The 22082-nt window shown below is 41.0% G+C and overlaps 1 protein-coding gene across 1 annotated transcript; it reads left to right on the forward strand.

Moving 5' to 3' along the window:
* The first annotated feature begins 5716 nt into the window (after window positions 1–5716).
* ostm1 (osteoclastogenesis associated transmembrane protein 1) lies at window positions 5717–21049 on the forward strand. The gene is made up of 6 exons (XM_059982991.1): window positions 5717–6163; window positions 13291–13405; window positions 14839–14936; window positions 17065–17190; window positions 18381–18546; window positions 19688–21049. Exons 1-6 carry the CDS (start codon window positions 5780–5782, stop codon window positions 19729–19731), a joined length of 933 nt encoding a protein of 310 aa, XP_059838974.1. The 5' UTR covers window positions 5717–5779; the 3' UTR covers window positions 19732–21049.
* Window positions 21050–22082: the final 1033 nt, after the last annotated feature.

Genomic DNA, 22082 nt, shown 5'->3' on the forward strand with positions numbered 1-22082 from the left:
GGATAGTTAGATGGGGTATATGCTGCCACCAAGAAAAAAAAGCAGGCCAGCAAACATCAGCGCTTCTGTCTTATTTAATGCGTTTTGCTGCATTGAGCATCTTAACCTTGGCAATACCCGGGATGGCTCTCTGACCTGAGCTCCAGCCAAGAACCAAAGCCTGAACAGCCTTACTGGGCCATTGAACCTTCAGAGGGTTGATGTGTTCCTTTAACACACAGAGAGCCTCCAGCACCTTCTCCTTGCATGGCTCCCCCTTACTAACGTATCAGCAATGTAATGTCCACCCTGTGTGCTGTGCAAGAGACAGCATTGATCCTGGCCCTGAACCACCAAAGGGCGACGCGAGCTCGGGCTGCGAACGTACCCGTGGGAAGCGCGTACCGCCTTCCCCACCAGTCCTGTCAGCGGACATCCAGCGGGATTGAGAAGAAGGCATTAGACAGGTCAATCACAGCATAGCACTCGTCTCCACCAGGGTAATGACTGTGGCTAAGGTCAGTGTGTGCTTGTTTAACTGTTGATCATCATGCTCCAACTCCCATCTGATTTCTTCACTGGCCAGACAGGACTGTTGCACTGTGGTGTGGCTGGTCTTACCAAGCAGTGCCGTTCCCATTCCCTGAGGGTCTCCGGAATTTCTTTGTGCCCCCCTCGGATTCTATACCAGAGGGTGCAGCCTCAGAGGGACATCCCTTTAGAACGGAGATTCTGAGAATTCTTTGTCAGAAGGTGCTGAATCTGTGGAATTCATTGCCACGGACGGCCGTGGAGGCCAAGCCATTGAGTATATTTAAAGCAAAGATTGATGTTCCTAATTAGTCAGTGGGTCAAAGGTTACAAGGAGAAGGCAGAATAATGGAGCCCCTCTGACCCTCAACACAGGTGCCCCTCAGGGTTGTGTACTAAACCCCCTCCTTTACTCTCTGTATACCCATGACTGTGTTGCCACCCACAGCTCCAATCTGCTAATTAAATTTGCTGATGACACTACATTGATTGGCCTAATCTCAAATAATAACGAGGCAGCTGCAGAGAAGTCACCACCCTGACACAGTGGTGTCAAGAAAACAATCTCTCCCTCAATGTCGCAAAAACAAAGGAGCTGGTTGTGGATTACAGGAGGAATGAAGGCAGGCTAGCCCCTATTAACATCAATGGATTGGGGTTGAGAGGCTGAACAGCTTTTAGTTCCTCAGCATAAACATCACTGAGGATTTCAAATGCTCTGTACATACCGGCTGTGTGTGAAAAAGGCACAACAGCGCCTCTTTCAACTCAGACAGTTGAAGAAGTTTGGTGTGGGCCCTCAAATCCTAAGAACTTCCTATAGGGGCACAATTGAGAGCATCCTGACTGGCTGCATCACTGCCTGGTATGGGAACTGAACCTCCCTCGATCGCAGGACTCTGCAGAGAGTGGTGCAGACAGCCCAGCGCATCTGTAGGTGTGAATTTCCCACTATTCAGGACACTTACAAAGACAAGTGTGTTAAAAGGCTTGAAGTTTCACTGGGGACCTGAGTCACCCCAACCACCAACTGTTCCAGCTGCTACCATCCAGGAAACGGTACTGCAGCGTAAAAGCCAGGACCAACAGGCTCCGGGACAGCTTCTTCCACCAGGCCATCAGACTGATTAATTCATGCTGTTATAATTGTATTTCTATGCTATATTGACCATCCTGTTGTACATGCTATTTATTATAAGTTACTATAAATGGTACATTTAGACGGAAATGTAATGTGAAGATTTTTACTCCTCATGTATATGAAGGACATAAGTAATAAAGTCAATTCAATTCAATTCATTTCATGTACTCAGCCTAAAAAAAAACAATCTTCACATTAGACATGCTGAAAATGATCTCCCCTTCAGCACAATCACTTCATTCCTGTATTGTGGCCAGACCTGCAAAAGATATTGAGGCTGTGGTCTAACTAGCGTTGTTTACTATTGTGGTGGTTGAAAATACCTTCCAGCAGCCTAGACCTTCTTTCTCACACACTTATCTGTTTTGGTGTCATTGGAAAACATCTTATTGGCAGATCCTCCATGTATCCGATAGAACGTTAAATACTGTATAAGGACCCAAATGTAGAGCCTTGATAAATCTGACCACATATACCCTCTGGACTCCAACACTATCATCTACGATTCCCCTTTGCCTTCACCCACAGAGCCATATTTAAACCGACATCACTTCCCTGGGTTTCATTTTACTTATCTGCTACATAGGACTTGGACGATCAAAAATCTTGCTTAAAATCCATATACCATCCGCGTCATTACTCCTTGCTGCCAGCTGGAGCCAGGATATAGAATTTAGTGCAGAAAACACATAGAATTCTCGCAAGTCAGGCAACATCTTTAAGTGCCTTGAAGATGGCCCTGTCATTAAAATCAGTCATCATTCAGGCCAATTGGAAGCCATGGCCGATGGCCAAGGTGCTGAAAGAATGGAATGCCGCTTTCAATTCTGTGGATAAGTTGGCTGTCAGGTGAGGGAGAGCTGTGCCTTCATATGCCATCAGGAAAGCAAAACACAGAGAATCTACAGCATTTCTGTGACACCAGGGGCACACGGTGAATGTGGTAGGGTACTCAGACCATAATGGACTACAGGATCATTTTGCGTGTAATGACTGAAGACCCAGTTAAGCTGCCGGGTCTGACAACATTTCTGGTTGGGTTCTCAGTGACTGCACGGCCCTGCTAGCAGATGTTCTCAGGGAGATCTTTAACATCTCTGGGACAGTCCGTTGTCTCCTCAGGCTTCATGACCACCACCATCATCCTGCCCAAGAGACTGACAGTAACCCACCTTAATGACTACCGTCCAGTGGCACTGACCTCAAGAATAATGACGTGCTTTGAGCAGCAGTTCATGAACTGCATCAAATCCAGCCTTCTCACTACATTGTACCCCTATCAGTTTGCACATCACCCAAATTGCTCCACCAATGATGCAACAGCCTCTGGCATCTACTCAGTCCTGTCCAACTGGAGAATGGTGTCTCCTATGTCAGAATGCAGTCCATCGACTTCAGTTTGGTGTCCATTATGATAGTTCCTTAGACGCCTGTCATAGACTCATGGAAACAGGCCTTTCGGCTCATGTGGTCTGTGGCGGACTAGTCCCACGCACCGGCATCGCGATCACAGCCCCTCCACGCCTCTCATCCAGGCACCCATCTCATTCCTCTCAAATTGAACCACTTCCACAGGCAGCTCGTTCCACACTTCCACCACCTTCTCAGTGAAGAAGACCCCCCTCAGATTCTCCTTAAATATTCCACCTTTCATCCTGTACCTGTGAACGATAGTCCTAGTCTCATCCAATGTCAGGGGTTTTTGCAAGCATTTTCCCTATCTATACCCCTCATAATTTTGCTCTATAAGATCACACTCATTCTCCTACACTCCAGTAAATAACATCTGAATCTAGTTTACCTTTCACTATAACTCAGACCCTCAAGTCCCAATAATATCCTTGTAAATTTTCGCTGCACCCTTTCAAACTTATTGATATCTATCTTACAGGTAAGTGACCACAACTGCCCACAGTACTCCAAACTTGGCCTCACCAATGTCTTATAAAACTTCAGCTTAAGATCCCAGTGGCTATACTCAATTCTTTGATTCATGGAGGTCAAAGTGCCAAAAGCCGTCTTCATGATCCTTTCTACCTGTCCAACCTTTCTACTAACGCCTGCCTCAGTAGCTGGATCTTGATGGAGTGGCTGGGGACGGTCTGTGTCGCAGCAACATCTCTAGCACCGCCACGGTGAGTCCCAGCACTCCCCAGAACGGTTCGCACTGCTGATGTGTGACTGTACTGCCGGATCCATTAATTTCGCTGATGGCAGAACAGTGCTTGGCCCCATCAGCTATAACGATGAGGTGGCACACCGAGAGGAGGTAGAGCGGGTTGTGGACTGCTGGGAAAAAAAACAACTTGAGTCTCAGTGCGGGCAAAACTGAAGAGATGTCTGTGCACTTCGGGAATGAGCAGGGCGACCACTCCCGACTGTACATCGATGACTCCTCTGTGGAGAGAGTCAGGAATGCGCCTCACTGACGATCTCACCCGGTCCCTCAACACCACCTCTTTAGTCAAGAAAGCACAAAACCTTCAATTCGCTATTTAAGCTCAGATGTTGGCTATTATTAATTTTTATTATATAAGAAGGTATCTACCTTCTTTTCTCCTTAATGAACAGCTTCGGTCTTGGTGGGGGTTAGATTCTTTTTTTCTTTTGTAATAAATTAGTGTAGTTCAATATAACTATTGATTAACTTATATGAATACGGGGTAATGTAATTGTTATTATGAATAGATATAATGTGACTGGTAGTTTTAAAAAATCTTTTCTGACCTTTTATATACACTTTCTTGTACTCTGTATTCTTCTATGTAGAAACTAATAAAATATTGGAAAGAAAGCGCAGTGGTGCCTTTACTTCCAGAGGAGACGAACCACATCCCACTGGAGTTCTATTGGAGTGCGCTCCTGACCAGCTGTATCACCGCCTGGTGTGGAAATTGCAAAGCATTTGACCACAAGATCATGTAACGGATTGTGAGGGCTGCTGAGAGAATCATCGGAGTCTCTCTCACCACACCACACCCCACCAGCCAGGACATACACCAGAAACAGTGCATTTACAGAGTCCTCGGCACTGTCAGGGGCCCCTCGCTAGAGTCCCACAATCTCTTTGACCTCCTGCCATCGGGCAAAAGGTAAGAACAAGGCTGGGTGACTGCTTCTTTCCTCAGGCTGTGAGCATCTGCCTCCGCCCAGTACGCAATATTTATGACCAGTCAGAGTAATACTGTTATAAATGTCGTAAATGCACTTTATGTTTACTTCAAAGTAAATTTTATTATCAAAGTACATATACGTCACCATATACAGCCCCAAGATTCATTTTCTTGCAGGCATTCTCAATAAATCCATAATAGAATAACTATAATAGAATGAATGAAAGACCGCACCAACTTGGGCATTCAACCCGTGTTCAAAAGACTGTGCAAATACAAAAAATAAATAAATAAATAAATAAATAAATAAATATTGAGAACATGATATGAAGAGTCCTTGAAAGTGAGTCCCTTGGTTGTGGGAACATTTCAATGTTGGAGCAAGTGAAGCTGAATGAAGTTATCCCCTTTGGTTCAAGAGCCTGATGGTTGTGGGTTACACCTAGAGAATACTATTTTTTTTATCTGCTAATATTATTTTATGATTTGTATGTGATCTGAGCTTTGAAACTTCGTTCCTCAGGAACGTTGTTTCATTTAGCTGTAAACGTGCACAATTGAATGTTAATAAACTTGAAAAGAAGCAGAATTAACATGTTAAATGACTTAAAAGCAGAAAAAGAGTTTCGTTACGACAGATTTTAAGAAATCCGGAGGCGAGGAAAAAGAGGGAGTAGGATAAAATTGAACGTTACGGAGGTGATGCAACAACGTTCATGAGGGTACACGGGCAGAGTGTTGCTACCATAAACCAACAGACTAGACGTACTAGAAACTTAAAATAAAAACAGAATCGATTTGGAAAGTAACAAAACTGACGTTGATAGTCAGTGACAACAACTAGAGAAAAAAGGGGGGGGGGGTCAGGGGACCACGTGACACGACGCCCCGTGACGTCACGGCCGGAAGCCCCGCCCCGTGACGGCGCTGCCGGAAGCCCCGCCCCGCCCCGCCCCGTCCCGCCCCGCCGGTGGAGGAGAAGTGCGCAGGCTCGGCCGGGCTGTGCGGAGTGGTGATGTCGGGCGCCGTGCTGTTGAGTGGCTGTCTGCTGGCTGTGCTCGGGGACGGGGCCCTTGGCTTCTCCTCGTCCGCCGGACTGCAGCCTGACTTCATCCGGCGCGGTGACGGCAGCCACCAGGCCGCCGCCTGGGGCGGTGTAGGTGGGCCGCTGCGGGAAGGCGGAAGCCCGGCCGGCTGGTGGATGGCCTCTGCGCTGTTGGACTCGGAGTTGCTGGTGGACGGGGCGGTGAACCCGAGGTGCCGGCAGCTACTGAACGAGTTCGGGGAGAGCTGCTCGACCTTGCTGAGCTGCTTGGTGAAGAACGCACGGCCGGTGCGGGTCTGCGAGAGGTGTTTCTCCCACTTTAACAACTTCAGCGATGTCTACGACAAAATCGCAGTACGTGCAGGGAAACCGAGTGCCCCGGCCCGCTGGATTCGTACACAGTCTGTCCTCTTGGTTGTTTGTCAATCTAAATACTACTGCTCTTAGAGCAATTTGGGAAGCTCTGGATAAAATAGGCCGTACTTGAGGGGAAATCTTGCCTGAAAAATATGTTGGAATTCTGCAAGGAAATAACAGGCAGTATAGAGAAAGGAGATTCAGTGGATGTTGTTTACTTGGAATTTCAAAAGGCCTTTGACAAGGTGCTGTACTTGAGGCTACAAGATAAGAGTGCATGGTATTACATGACAGATATTAGTATGGATAGAAGATTGGCTGATTGGCAGGAGGCAAAGTGTGGGAATAAAGGGAGCCTTTTCAGGTTGGCTGCTGGTGTCTAGTGGTGTTCTGCAGGGGTTGGTATTGGGATTGCTTCTCTTCACGTTATATGTTAATGATTCAGTTGGAGTTGATGGCTTTGTGGCCAAGTTTGTAAGTGATACAATGATAGGTGGAGGGGCAGGTAATGTTGAGGAAGCAGGGCGTCTGTAGAAGGATTTAGACAGATTAAGAGAATGGTCAAAGTGGCAGAGGGAATATAGTGTAGACTGTTTCCTAAAATTCACAAATCAGAGAGTAATGTACTTCAAAGGAATACAGGTGTAGACTGTTTTCTAAAATTCACAAAGAGGTGCAATGGGGTTTGGGAGTCCTCATGCATGATTGCTTAAAGATTAGCCTGCAGGTTGGGTCAGGAAGGCAAGTGCATTGTTGGCATTTATTTTGTGAGGACTGGAATATAAAAGCATGGATGCAATGCTGAGGCTTTGTAAGACATTGGTCAGACCACGCTTAGAATATTGTGAGTGGTTTTAGAGTTCAAAGTCAATTTATTATCAAAGTACATATATGTCACCATAAAGAGCCCCGAGGCTCATTTTTCTTGTGGGCAATCACAGTAAATACAAGGAGCACAATTGAGTATGCCCCTTGTTTAAGAAATTATGTGTTGGCATTGGAGAGGGTCCAGAGCAGGCTTATGAGAATGATCCTGGGAATGAAAGGGTTAATGTATGAAGACTGATGGCTCAGGACTTTAGAAGAATGGGGAGGGGGGGAAGTCTATCACATATTGAAAGGTTGAGATAAAGTGGATGTGGAGAGGATGTTTTTGATAGTAGGGAGTCTGGGACCAGTGGACGCATTCTCAGAATAGAGGGATGTTCTTTTAGATCAGAGATGGGGAATTTCTTTACCTAGAGGGTGGTGAAACTGGAATACTTTGCCAAAGACAGCTTTGGAGGCTGTCATTGGGTTTATTTAAAGCAGAGATTGATAGGTTCTTTATTACTGAGGGTATCAAGGAGAATAGGGTTGAGGGGGATAATGAATCCACCATGATGGAATGGTTGAGTGGACCCAGTGGGTGAGTGGCCTAATTCCGCTGCTATCTGAAGCAATGCAAGACTGGAGGAATTCAACAGGTCAGGCAGCATCAATAGAGTGAAATAAACCCTTCTTGTTTCAGGTCCAGGTTTTTCAATTGGAAATGTTGACTGCCCATTTCCCTCCTCTGGTGTTGTCCATCTTGCTGATTTCCATAAGTTGGAAAAGTGTCTGCTTCATATTTTCTTTGCCCCCTTGGCTCCTAACAACTTCAGCCTTAATGTAATTAATATGAAAATGAGGTTCAACTGTTATAGTTAATATTGAGTGATTCCATAAAATCTTTGTATAGGATCATAAAAAATTTATGACATGAGAGGGTGTCCGACCATTGCATCTGCGCCTTGAAAATGTTCTCCAACCTCATGTCACTTTCTAACATAAGGTCAGTAGGTCACAGCTCATTGAGACCCCTACCATCAAATGGGGGAAAAAAAAGTCTTTCTCTTAATTGTATATGATGTATCAAAGCTATGCTGAGCAAAATAATGTATTTTTTCCAATATACATCATTCAGTGTTCTCAATGTTTCTCCACTATGCTGGAGAAACCAAATGTAGATTAGGAGTCCAGTTTGTGGAGCACCTGCAGTCGGTCTATGAGAATAGTTGTAAGCTGCTTCCATGTCTTTATTCTTCTCTCCAAAGACCGAATTTCATAGCATTTATGAACAAAGGAGGGTGATCTGTCACCCTACCTGACCATCTGACCATGGTTTCTAATTTATCCCCCTGGCAGTGTTGGCCTTGTGCTTACAGTGATAATTCATTTGTTCTTCCCTCCACCCCCTGCATTTTAATTGCAACTTAACATTAGCTTGGTTTTTCTCTATTCCCGTTGTAATGAAGGGTCTTTGACTTGAAACTTCTGCTTTTCATTCCACATTTGCTACCTGATGTGCTGACTGTGTTTTGGTTTTGTTTGAGATGCAAGGGGCATTGGTGGGCTGAATGGCCTAATTCTGCTTGCATGTCTTATAGACTTCAATCCTGTTCGTTACCATCTTAAAAGAAATTAGTGTAAGACTATTTTCTGTTGTATCTATTCATAATTTCGTATCTTTGCTCTTATTTAATCCCTTTCCCCAGCCAATTTTGTTTGGGGAAATCTAATTATCCTTTTTTTAAAAAAAGAGCTTTAAATTAGATAAAGATAAAATCCTCAATTGTATAGGTTATACTGTAATGAGTGTACTCTGGACTTTGTACACTTATTCAAAGGAGGGCTCAACAATCTATTGTTTCTGTGTGAGATCGTGGAATTGATCTTCATGTAGTGTAAATTGGAAATGCTAAACAATGAAGTCAGCAACATTAAGGCTTTAGAGTTGCTAAAAGATTTGACTGAATGTCATCTTAATGGATAGTCTGTTGAAATTGTAATCTCCAACATGGACTGCTCCTTCTTATCCAAAACTCTGCTGATTGTGTATGGTCCTGTTTATCTTTCGTCTTTCCTCATAGACCACATTATGTCAGAGTCCAATCCTTTTTATATATTCTTGCCCTGTTTTGATTGTTCCACATTGGCGGTTCTACCTTAGGCTGCCAAGACTTAAACCCAGGAACTCCCTTTATATTTATTTTGTTTCTCCTATTCCTCTAGAAATGTAATTGCAACTGTAGCAACTCATCTTTTATACCATTATCAGAAATTCACCAAGATTCAGGATGTTGATGGAACTGGAAATTAAAATTATATTGGTGAGCTGTGATGCCTCATGTAGATAATAGATACTGAGTTGTAGATAATTGAGTTACAGTCATACAATAGCTAGATATTGGTCAAATAAACAGCTGTTTTGGTTGATGTCACTTCAATTTTGTAATGCAGCTACACCCAAAAGGTTGGGTTTTGTGGGATCAGGTAGTCATCCTCTTTGTTACATAATACTTGTTCTCTGCCCAGTTCTTGCAAGCTCATGGTCTTATATTAACACTAAGATATAGAAGCAGAAGTAAGCCATTCAGCCTATCCAGTCTGCTCCACCATTCAATCATGGGCTGGTCCCACAGATTTACCAACCCCTGACTAAAGTAATTTCTACACATCAGTTCTAAATGGATGTCCTTCAATCCTGAGGTTGTGCCCTTTTGCCCTAGACTCCCCTACCATGAGAAGTAACTTTGCCATATCTGATTTGTTTAGGCTTTTAATGTTTGGAATGTTTCTATATGATCATAGAAACATAAAAAACCTACAGCACAATGCAGACCCTTTGGCCCATAAAGTTGTGCCGAACATGCCCTTATCTTAGAAATTACCTAAGGTTACCCGTAGCTCTCTATTTTTCCAAGCTCCATGTACCTATTGAGGAGTTTCTTAAAAGACCCTATTGTATCCACCTCCACCACCGTCGCTGGCAGCCCATTTCATCCACTTTCTGCGTTTATATAAAAAAAATCTTACAACTGACATCTCCTCTGTACCTACTTCTAAGCACCTTAAAAGTGTGCCCTCTCGTGCTAGCCATTTCAGCTCTAGGAAAAAGCCTCTGACTATCCACACGATCAATGCCTCTCATTATCTTGTCATCCTCTATAAGGTCACCTGTCATCCTCTGTCACTCCAAGGAGAAAAGGCAGAGTTCACTCAACTTATTCTCATAAAGCATGCTCCCAATTCAGGCAACATCCTTGTAAATCTCTTCTGCACTCTTTCTATCGTTTCCACATTCTTCCTGTAGTGAGGTGACCAGAACTGAGCACAATACTCCAAATGGGGTCTGAGCAGGGTCCTATATAGCTGCAACATTACCTCTCAGCTCCTAAACTCAATCCTACGATTGATGAAGGCCAATGCACCGTATGCCTTCTTAACCACAGCGTCAACCTGCACAGGAGATTTGAGTGTCTTACGCACTTGGACCCCAAGATCCCTCTTATCCTCCACACTGCCAAGAGTCTTACTATAGAGAGTACTATATTCTGCCATCATATTTGACCTACCGGAATGAACCACTTCACACTTATCTGGGTTGAACTCCATGTACCACTTCTCAGCCCAGTTTTACATCCTTTCTAAATGTCCCACTGTAACCTCTGACAGCCCTCCACACTATCTACAACACCCCCAATCTTTGTGTCATCACAACATTCTCAACCCTCCAATCCTTCGGAATCTCTCCCATCCTAATTGATGATGCAAAGCTCATCGCCAGAGGCTCAGCAATCTCCTCCCTCGCTTCCCACAGAAGCCTGGGGTACATTTTGTCTGGTCCCGGTGACTTATCCAATTTAATTTCTTCCCCCCCCCCCCCCCCCACCGTTCTCCTGAATTCCAGGGAATAGAACCCAAGAGCTGCCAAACGTCCCTCATACAGTAACCCTTTCATTCCTAACATGTTCATTTATTGATGATTGCTTAGTAGGCTCTCTGTTAGATGTTGCGTCCTAGCTGTCTATGCAAGCCAATGCGCAAGTATGAAATGGAGTGTCAGCTGTTGTCCATGTAGCAGACTTCACCCCCCCCACCCCCCCTTCACGCAGCTATTGATTCCAAAGAACAGTTGAGACTGATACAGTTTAACACCAGTGGCATCACAGGAGTTGCCAGTTAGCGTTGAACTCAATGCAAGACTGCCTTAAGACTCCAGCTTCAGATTTTTCCTCGGGGTTTACACCTGAAACTTCCCCATGAGTGCGTATAGCCGCATGGTGGCGAAGTTTTGAGATCAGTTTTCCATCTCCTGGGTGAGCTGCCAACCACAGCTGACAAGCCCCATCTGCCTGAAGCAACTGGTTTTAAGGTGCTGGTAACTTTCTTTGCCCCTTTCCCTGTCAGTAGAAACTGTTCCACTGAGAATAATGGCTAAGCCACACATAATGGCCAGAAATTGGCTTGGTTGTTGGAGGCTGTTTGAGATGTGCACCATTGGGAGCATTTAGTAGGTAGTGGGAGCTTATCTCTGCTACCTTCCCTGGCTGTGACAACCTTGCGGAATCTGATTGCTTAAATGATGAGATAGTGAGGAATGAGACCTGGATAGATCAGCCAAGATCATATTAAATGGCAGGCAGGCTGAATAGGCCTCAGGGCCTACTGAGTTTCTTGAGTTGTGCTTTTGTGTGGTGCCTTTGTCCTCCTCCACTGCCAAACTTTTATTTTCATGATCAGTGAAGTTGCCCTGCTAACCATACAGCCAGGCAACCTACAGAAGCAACTTTTCCTGTCAGGGGTTCCCAAACTGGGGTCTTTGGTAAGAGTCTATGGCATAAACCCCTGGGTTATATTAGATTTATTATTGACTAATATGTTAGCTATGGTGAAGAATTGCCTATTTTCAATCATACTGTGGTTAAGTTTAGCAAAGAACTCTTAAGGGAGAAATGTAAAAGTGCTGCTGATTATGATTTAGGCAGGTCTAAGACAGATTGAATAAGAAAAACTGAGCAAATTTAATAGATGAAACCACAGTGGAGCTATAGGCGATATTCGCATTTACTGTGAGACGGAACTATTTTGTACCCCTAAAGAACAAAAGCTGCAGTTGCCGGATAACAACCTCAGTTGATTAAGGTATTGGAAATAAAAAGCAAAAGTTAAAATCTAGTATAGATCTTGACTAAAATGTTGAATATAGTGAAAGTAGAAAATGCTGATCAGTTCAGGCAGCTTCTGTGAAAAGAGAAACAGGTTGAACGTCAAAGTCACTTCATCAGAACCGTGTCCTGACGAAGGGTCTCGGCCCGAAACGTCGACAGCGCTTCTCCCTATAAATGTTGCTTAGCCTGCTGTGTTCTACCAGCATTTCGTGTATGGTGGTGTTTAAACAGAATTCAAGTTAGTTTTAAGTTGCCTTGAAGGTGAGGACAAAAGGGTTAGAGGACCAAAGTTACCGTGAGGATATCATCTGGCTGAAGCGTTAATGAAGTTGTTTAGAGGGGAAAATAAGAATAAAAGGTATGAGGGCAGACGGACAATGATAATGCAGACAAAAGAATGTGAAAATGAGCAAAATACACGTGCCTAGGGCATGCCTGGCTTGTCCCTTATTTCATTTTCGGTAACTTGAATAATCACTTGGTGCTACGAACAGGAAGGCACCTGTTCTCAACCTACAATGGCATTAGGGCATTGTTATTGCATAGAAGTTTGGGGGGGGGGGGGAGTTAGCCATTCACAGGGTAAACCTATACTGCCTATAGTATCAAGGTCAATTAATATACCCTCAGGATACTCTGGGAATGTCAACAGGTCTGCATTATTAGAAGGATGCCAGCATTTTGTTTTAGTAAATTGGGAAAGGGAAGTTTCTGCAGAGTTCTCTGAAATGTTATATTTCTCCATTTGCTGGGAATTGAGCAATAGTGGAAACCATGTGATTGTCATTCACAGTATGCAGTTCCAATCAGGAACCTGACAAGCCATTTCCAGCAATTTCTATTTTTTTTATGATCAACATTTGCAGTTCCGTGGACAAGCCACATTTTCTGGTAGTGGTTTTAGCATTTTAATCTTGAGGTGTGCACTGCCATTCCCAATTCCATTGGAATTCTCAACCTGAGTATCTCTGTATAGTGCACACAAAATGCTGGAGAATTCTGCAGGCCAGGCAGTTAAGTGAGTAATTCTATCGGTATACTGAATGTAAATTCTATACATTTTAATACTTGGGTTGTTGAAGCAATTTTGTGTTGCTCCATTAATTGAACTGTCTTTTATTTATGCAAATACCTAATCTTTGGCTTTTTCAGAAAGATTCAGGGAACGTTAGTTGTACAGCCCAACTTTTGAGATCTGATCGTTTGCAAATAGTCCTGAATACACAGAAATCTCTGAGGACAATTTGGACTGATGCCCAATGTGATGGTATGCCTGCTTTCAGTAATCAACAGATGATAGTTGATTTCTTTTAAGTTATACTGACTGAATTAATTCTATATTCATACCTAACACTTTTGTCTTCTGGTTGCCCTGTCCTTTCTGGTGCACCGTGCTTCATGGAGGATGCCACCTGAGTGCAGCTTTTTTATTTGACTGGGCAAAGTACCAATGCATTTACTATTTTCTCTGTTGTTATCACTCTGTGTTTGCTATGTTAACCCTTCCATTATAATTGTACAGGATTCTAACTGAATGACCAATGGAAGATAATTTGTTGCAATATAAAATAAGGTTATTTATTATTCCCTCAATATTAATCTTAGCTAAATTTATTTTAGTTGATTGGTATAATCTTTGGCCTCAACTGTACAACATTTTGAATAATTTTGATTGCTCTATGTACAAAAAAAATAAAATGTTAACTTCAAGTATACAGGGGTCTAGTAAGTAGATGAATCAGTTAATTTGATATCTATGGATTGAGAAATTGTCAACCCTCTGAACATCAGTCATTTTTCGTAGAGATCTTTGTAAATGACAAGAAGAGGTCAGTTAATCAGAGTCAAAGTGGGTAAATGGGAGAAATGGAAAAATAATGAAATGGCAGCTTACTGTTTCTCTATGCATCGTATGATGATTGTTCTACTCAAGATTGTACTATGCAGTTTAAGACTTCCAATAACTCAAGCCTATGAAACAAGGTTATGAAGCTAGCCGTCCAAATCACTTTATTTACTTCACCTCTTCACACTGTGAAAATAAATGAGTTTTTTAAATGTCTAGTTAGAGGAGTCTTTTAAAAATAAATTGCTGCTTAAATAACTAGAAAAAGGTGTCTTTCTCTTGGTTTGATAGGCTGGAGCAGGTAAGATGCATTAATCATTGTCTTATTCCAAACTCAAATGCAACAGTAGGTTTATGCTCTTTACAAAGTAGGTTTACAAATATGACATGTTGCAAATTCTATCCCAAAGCATGATGTTGCCAGTAGTCTGACCTTACAGTGAAATGCAGTGTTGTGAGTATATGCTACTCATTTTGACAAATAGTCTCGATTTCACATTGGGAATATTAAGAGCAAGCTCTTAAAGGTAGCTTCTTTAGCCTGAAAGTTTCTCGAGCATCTTTAAAAGACACTTTATTTAATCCAATGCAAATATGAATGTTTGCTTTTTAAACTTTATACTAAATTGCTATATGGTACAAGGATTTTTGACTGATTTACTGTAAAGTTTCAAGTTGTGAAAACGTTTGAATTAACCAGAATACCACCTTCAGGTTTGGGAAGGAAGGTGATAACCAGAATAATCTTAGTTCTGAATATTAAAATATTTTAATTCCAGGTATGATGTGATTAAACATGTATTTCTTTATTTGCTAATCTGATATCCCTTTTCTCCACCACCTTCCCTTAATAGACTGTTTAAATGAAAACAAAACAGCGCTATCGACTGATACTGTAATCTTTAAGAAGTTGCTGAGTGATTCTCTGAGTTGTTTTGAACAACACTTTTCGGTAACTTAAAAAATCATTTGTTCTGCTTTTGTCATTGGGATTTGGTGATGAATCAACAGTGTCATTAAGCAACAGATGTTCATGTTTTCTATTCTTTCTCTGGCTCTGTTTTCACTTTGATCAGCTTGGCTGTACTGATGCTGAGACCAGTACATCGGTAATATAGCACAATTCAGCCTGCTCTTCCATACCTTCTTCCTATCACCTAGGCCATATACAATTAATTAATTAGAATCTTTGTGGATAGTTGAGATGATAACTGCGTTTTGGAGCAGCTATTAGTTTATTCTGCCAGCACTGGTACATTTCAAGCTTGAAAGAAACTGGCTTACAATGCAAGGTGAGATAAACGACTGAAAGATAAGTTTAAATATCCAGTCAAAGGGGAAAGATTTTCTGCAAATCCAAAGCAGCATGCACAAAACTCTGGAGGAACTCAGCAGGTCAGACATCCTCCAAGGAAATGAACAAACAGTCAGCGTTTTGGGCTGAGACTCTTCAGGTTTGGGAAGGAAGAGGGTGGTGGGACAGGGAAAGGGCTGGAAAAGAAGGAATCTGATAGGAGAGTGAACTATGTGAGAAAGAGGACTGGCACTGGGGGAGGTGATAGGAGGTTGAGGTAAGAGGCCTGAGTGGGGAAGAGAAGGGGGAAGGAAACAAATTACCAGGAGAAATCAGTGTTCATGCTATCAGGTTGGAGGCTACCTAGATGGAATATAAGGTGTTGCTCCTCCACCCTGAGAGTGGCCTCATCGTGGCAAAAGAGGAAGTCATGGGCCAGTATGTTGGAATGGTGAGTAGAGAGGTGACTTGTTAGAGGTGTATAAGATGATAAGAGGCATAGATCGAGTGGACAGCCAGAGACTACCCCAGGGCAGGGCCGAAATGGGTAATGCGAAAGGAAATAATTTTAAGGTGATTGGAGAAAATTACAGGGAGACTATCAGAGTTGGTTGTTTTTTTTAAACAGAAGACTAGTGGATGGAAGGTACTGCCAGAGTTGGTCGTAGTGGCAGATACCACCAGTCCTGGCAGTGCAATCCATGCACCCACCATTCTATGTTTTTTTTGTAAAGGTCTAATGTACTCAACCAGGTTAACATACAAAAATCTTAATTATTTACCCCATTCCCCACAGTTTGTTTCCTAGAATGTTTCATGGTGATCACAAAAGTTTTGCATTTTGCTCCCTAATCCCCAGTTGCTTTCACCTTTTCAAAGTGCTTGAAAATATTCATATCCTGCCCAATTTTAGTAGTCCATTTCATACTGAAATGGATAAATGCCACAAAAGATGTTCAGTGTATTCTGACAGAGGTAATGCTCGTCAATATATATGTAGCTTCCACAAAATCTGTGTGTGGAAAGCCATCAGTGTCTAAAGTCTGCACAAAATAACACCTGCTTAATGCTTCTTACAAATTTTTAAGCTTGTCTTTTAAGAGAGAAAGATTTCCCCTTAAGCAATCTTCCCTTAAAAGACATTCACATTTTGTTTTCCAAGGCTAAATGTTTTTAGAGAACAAAACTCTCATCCATCTTTTCAAACATAGGACATTAAGCCTTGGTAAGTCATGTATTCTGAGCCAAGTAGTACTTGGTATTTGCTGAATACCATCAGCAACTAAGGTTTTTAATGTTAACTAAGTTGATTGATGTAACCCAATAACAGTTGTCTGTTCTTTTATATTGGGGAGCATATTTTGCTCGTGCTTAGAACATAATGACTTCAATATTAGATTATTTTTTATTATGTTAGCTTCAAAAGGTTAAATTTTACATTTGCCAGGCATTCCTTTCTCATGGCTACAAACTTGGTTTATTTGCTCATTTCTAAACTCAGTTCTCAAAGTCACACTTTCCATTGTCAAAATTTAACTGATTTTTGACATTGTGACTATACCATGATTTCACACAATTATAGACTTTCAAGTTCAAGCTTTGACTGTTATAAATATTTTCCTGTTGTATATGGCATCTACCTTTTGTTTTTAAACCATGTTTGTATGAACCCACATCAATACTTTTTCCTATTTTCTGACCAATAATCTGTTTCATCTGTTACATATTAATGTGGTGGTCTAAACTTTTATACTGTAAAATGATGATATTAATTTTTGTATTGTAGAAACATCCAGTTCACAGCAACCATTCAGAAGTTTGCATAAAGTGCCACAGCTCTTACAAAAATTTGACTGAATACTATGATAGAATGAAAAACAAAGGCAAGCTGTGCATAGACACCGATGATGCAGTAAGTACAATGAAAATTATAATGTTTGTGCTGCCGAAAGTCTCCATAACAATGTAAGGTAGAAAATGCTGATAATGTTCAAGAAGTCAGGCAGCGTCTGTGGAGGGAAAAAAAAGAAATTAAAATATTTGTGGAACTTGTCCAGAATTGCTGCCTGTATACAGCGTAGTTTGATTTTGATGTTTTCAAGTGAGTCATTCAGCATGTTTAAAGTGGCTCTCGGTCTTGTTCTCATGTTTTATGACATGGAAGGAAATCTTTCAGCCTGTTAAGTTTATGCTGGTTCTTGGAGCAACCCAGCCAGTTCCACAGGAAACTGTTCACTTTAGGGAAAACTATATGGTCAGAAAGAACATATAAATGTCACCTAAGCTGGGTTGCTGGACATATGAGACAGCAGCAACACTTGCTGTCACTACAGTACCCTTGGATTGAAGAATAGATCAGTATAAGAACAGACCCTTTAACCCATGATGACTGTGATGGTAATTTATATGACTGGTCTGCCTACACATGTCGTGTATTCTCTTCTCCCTGTGCCTTTCTAAATGCATTTTAAATGTTGCTGTTATATCTGCTTCCACCACCTCTGCAGTGAGTTCCACCACCTCTGTCACTCTCTGTAAAGAGAAAAAAAACAATAGTTATTCATAGGTCAGTGCATTTTTGACTTTCAGCATTGCAAAATTAAAGGCTTTCCCTGGGTTATGAGCTTCCAACGTATGGTTACCTGTGCCTTTGAAGGCACAAGTATTAAATTCAAAAGTTGGTACATGCATTCCTTCCTATGAAGGACAGAACTAGTTTCCTCTTTCATTTCTAGTAATCTTTTAAAAAATCAGTTGTGTGCTTTTGATGCCATTCATAACAAAACTGGAGGGAGATGGTATATGGAATGAATTTTTGTACAAGTCCAATGTAAGTTGATGGACATCTGTAGAAATGGAATCTTTTCACTACCAGTTCAAATTTTTATAAATCCCCTTGTCATTAGTTTACAAAATATTTGAGAAGCTGCCCATGATCACTCACTTTATTTATTTTTTTTCTGTTCATCATGAATTGCATTGTACTGCTGCTGCTAAGTTAACAAATTTCACGACACATGCTGTTGATACTAAACCTGATCCTGATTTGCTTTAGCCTCAGTTTGATTCTTCCAAAAATATTCTTCTGTTTGGTGTTTTCAGATGAACTTGACACGTCAACTATGGAGCAAAACTTATAACTGCACTGTCCATTGCCGTGATATGGTTTCGGTCATTGCGATTTCAACGTTTCTTCTTTTTCTACCGGTTATCTTCTATCTCAGCAGCTTTCTTCACTCTGAGCAGAAGAAATTGAAACTTATAGAGCGTGAGTACATGCTATTTGGAGCTTCAAACTTAACAGTTTTTAACTGAAGCTAACTGCTAATGAGTTTTTGCATGTCTCTGCTGTTTAGTATTAATGTGAACTTCATTCTTCAATTCCTATTCGAGAAGGATGACCAGAGATAGTTCTACATTGTGGTTTGCATGAACATTCACAAATAGAGCCCCTTTCCAAACACACAATACCTGTATGTTTTTTCCAATTTATGTCCTTGGGTAATGTTGATTGATGTCAAAATTATACTGAAAATGAGATTCTGTTCTTCTAGCGAAGGAGGGAGTCAGCAGCAGAACCAGTGATAAATACAGATCACAGCCAGATAGTAATATTCTTTGTCAGAGGACACAATTTGCTGGACAATTACAAGTCATGTAGAAAACATTGTGATCAGCACAGTGAATTGTCAATTTATTGCATTTTAGTCACATACAGTGCACTTAGTGATTTTGGCCTGTTAACCCAGTGGAAGGGAGCCAAAATTAGTGGAATTAGATGATGGAATATTTTCTTCTGCCTTGGGTAGAGCAATGAAAGGTTAAAAAGCATTGGGTTTGGCTGAGTAAGCCTGGGTACCAACCCTTACCACTGGAGGTGCTGTTGGCATATAAAATTCTGACAGACTTGAAAGACTAATGCTCAGAGCTGGCTTTTCCTTTAGAGAGTTTAGTAAAGATGCCAACGTGTCAAGTTAATGGATCGGCTATTTTAAAAACAGACGTAAGTTGTACAGCGCCAAAATTGAGACGCGAAAATGTTGTTTCCCTCAGTGTTGAGAATCTTTGGGATTTTGGCATCCTCTTGTGCTCCGGATTCTCACAGTTGTACAGCACCAGAATAGGCCCATTCAGCCCAATTTGTCCTTGCTGGCCAAGAATGTCTATTTTAGCTTATTCCATTTGCTTGTGTTATATCCGTATCCCTAAGCCCAGTTCTTGTCTATATTTCAGACCAGGCTCAATAGATTTTTGAACATGATAGAGAAGATTAGAAAATGGTTGAATGGAAATGATCATATTATTAAATTGTGGAGCAGGCTTGAAAGGTCAGAGAGCCTGCATGTGCTTCTTTTTTCATAATTTTCTTGTGGTAATTGGACTAATTAACTTCTGGTATTTATTTGCAGCTAAACGCCTGAAACATTCCAGCAGCAACACCAGCATGCGTTGAAGAAAGACTTTTCTGAAAATTTGCTGACATGTTAATATTGACCAGGAAAAATGTGTTTGAAACAAAAGATGAGGGTTTCGTAACAGCTATGAGAACATGGTCTTTGCATCTGTACTTGTTCTTAGCTTAATTATTTTATCATATTTCAGAAATTGTCCTGAAAATTTGCACTTTGGAATTGTTACGATCACCTTTATTATTTTTACAACATCTGTGGTCCCTTTTTTTTTTACCAACTAAACAGTTTCGGGTAGGGTGTTGCGCCAGAGCAGGATGATTCAAACATTCAGTTTCAGTTTAATCAGTTAATTTTTTTTGTTTCTGCAATCAGTGTAGTTCTGCTATTGTAAAGTTTAGTAGATCTAGCTTCTGATTTAATGTTGATTATTTCTACTGTTTACATTTTAAAATAAAGCATTGCACTGAAAGAATTGCAAGCTTTTTAAAAAAAATTCTAAACTTTAAAAAAAAAATGTATTATTGCAAAAAGAAGCTGTGAAACAGCTGAATCAAACCACACTGGACGTTCCAGAGACATGAAATTCTGCAGAAATGGGAAATCTTGACCAGCACACACAAAATGCTGAAGAAACTCAATGGTGAGGCAGCAACTACAGAGGAAAATGAATGACATGAGACCCTTCTTCGGGACTGGGATCCAGAAATTCTTTGCTGCTGTTTGTTTAACAATGTCTGAATTTTAATTTGAGCACTAATTATTGCAAAAGGTAGGAACATGGTAGTTGCCAATGTCCAATGTTTTTTTTAAACTCAGCATCTAGACCACTGATTCTTTGTCTTGTGTTGAATAACAATACACAGCAAACAAGTAGTTAACAATGAAAACAATATGGTGAATTCTTTAAAATTTCATTAAGGAAAGCCAAGAATTAGGATAAAAAATAAAGTAAATTTACAACAAATTTAGGATTGATGTCCTTCAAATAAGATGTCGATTAAAGTACCTGGATTTTATATTTTAAAAAATTTGAATCCTATGAAGGAGGTTGGAAGATGTGTGGAAGTATGGATAAAATGGCTTTTTATATTTAAGCTTGTTTTGTCAAAGTCAGTATTTTTGAGAAAGTATATTTTTATAATATAGAGATAGCATTAGATTCTTTTTGTGTTTAATGTATTTGTGATTATTGGATCACTTTAAATATGTCTGAAGCATTCCATAATGTTTCTAACAGTGTGGTTTATGTGTGTTTTCCATTTTATTGTTTAAATATTCGTTAACATGATGTTTTGCTCAGCTGTTGTATTGAAGCAGAGCAGTATGATATCTTGGTAAATAAAATGTTTTGGAAATGATCATCCAAGTGTGTTTTCTTTTTCTCTGTGCATTAAAATTAGCCTGCTATTTCATGAGAAAACTTTTGTTCATCTTAAAGGGTTGATTTGTTTTATTTATCTGGGATGAGTGAAATAATTATCAGTCAGATCTAAGCAACAACACAAAATGCTGGAGGAACTTGGCAGGTCAGGCAGCATCTATGGAAAAGAGTACAGTCAACATTTCGGGCCGAGACTCTTCAGCAAGACCTTATGTCCTGTTGAAGGGTCTCGACCTGAAATGTCGACTGCACTTGTTCCCATAAGATCCTGTGTGCCCTGCTGAGTTCCTCCAGCATCTTGTGTTTCAGCATCTTGTGTTGTTGCTTGGCTTTGCAGCCTCTGCATATTTTCTCTTGATTACGATCTGTTGGGTCTACATATTTTTCCTGTATGACAGCCATTTGACCTTCAGTTTACCTCCAAAATGTTCACATTAATTTCAAAGATTGCACTACAAAAGTAGGATATATTTAGCCTGTATTATCAAACCTATGCCTGTAATAGATTTTCAACTAAATCAGCCAACCTGAATATACTGGGCTGATTTTACACAACAATTTAAGATTACATGTCCCAGAATGGCAGAGAGTTGATCTAATATTTTTGATTGTGAGATATTAGCAGTGAATGAACACACGTAACTATAAGCTAATCATTCAGTTATTTGTATACGATCAACACTAGTGCACCTCTGCAGTGTGTGCTTAGTCTACTGCTGTGCTGTACTCTACCCATGTCTGTGTGGCTAGGCATTGCTCAAGTACCATGTATAAATTTGCTGACGATACAACCATTGTTGGTAGAATCTCAGATGGTGATGAGAGCACATACAGGAGTGAGATATGCCAACTAGTGGAGTGGTGCTGCAGCAACAACCTGGCAATTAACATCAGTATGATGAAAGAGCTTCAGGAAGGGTAAGACGAAGGAACACAAGCCAATCCTCATAGAGCAGCTTCAAGTTCCTGGGTGCCAAGATCTCTGAGGATCTAACCTGGTCCCAACATATC

The sequence above is a fragment of the Hypanus sabinus genome, chromosome 10 (assembly GCF_030144855.1).
Source record: "Hypanus sabinus isolate sHypSab1 chromosome 10, sHypSab1.hap1, whole genome shotgun sequence".
Lineage (NCBI taxonomy): Eukaryota > Metazoa > Chordata > Chondrichthyes > Myliobatiformes > Dasyatidae > Hypanus > Hypanus sabinus.

Excerpts from the sequence above, each read along its gene's own strand:
- ostm1 (XM_059982991.1), top strand. The coding sequence starts at position 5,780 with ATGTCGGGCGCCGTGCTGTTGAGTGGCTGTCTGCTGGCTGTGCTCGGG. Across the intron at positions 14,937-17,064 it reads GTTTTGAACAACACTTTTCG|AAACATCCAGTTCACAGCAA; the intron begins GTAACTTAAAAA and ends TTTGTATTGTAG. Across the intron at positions 18,547-19,687 it reads GAAATTGAAACTTATAGAGC|CTAAACGCCTGAAACATTCC; the intron begins GTGAGTACATGC and ends ATTTATTTGCAG.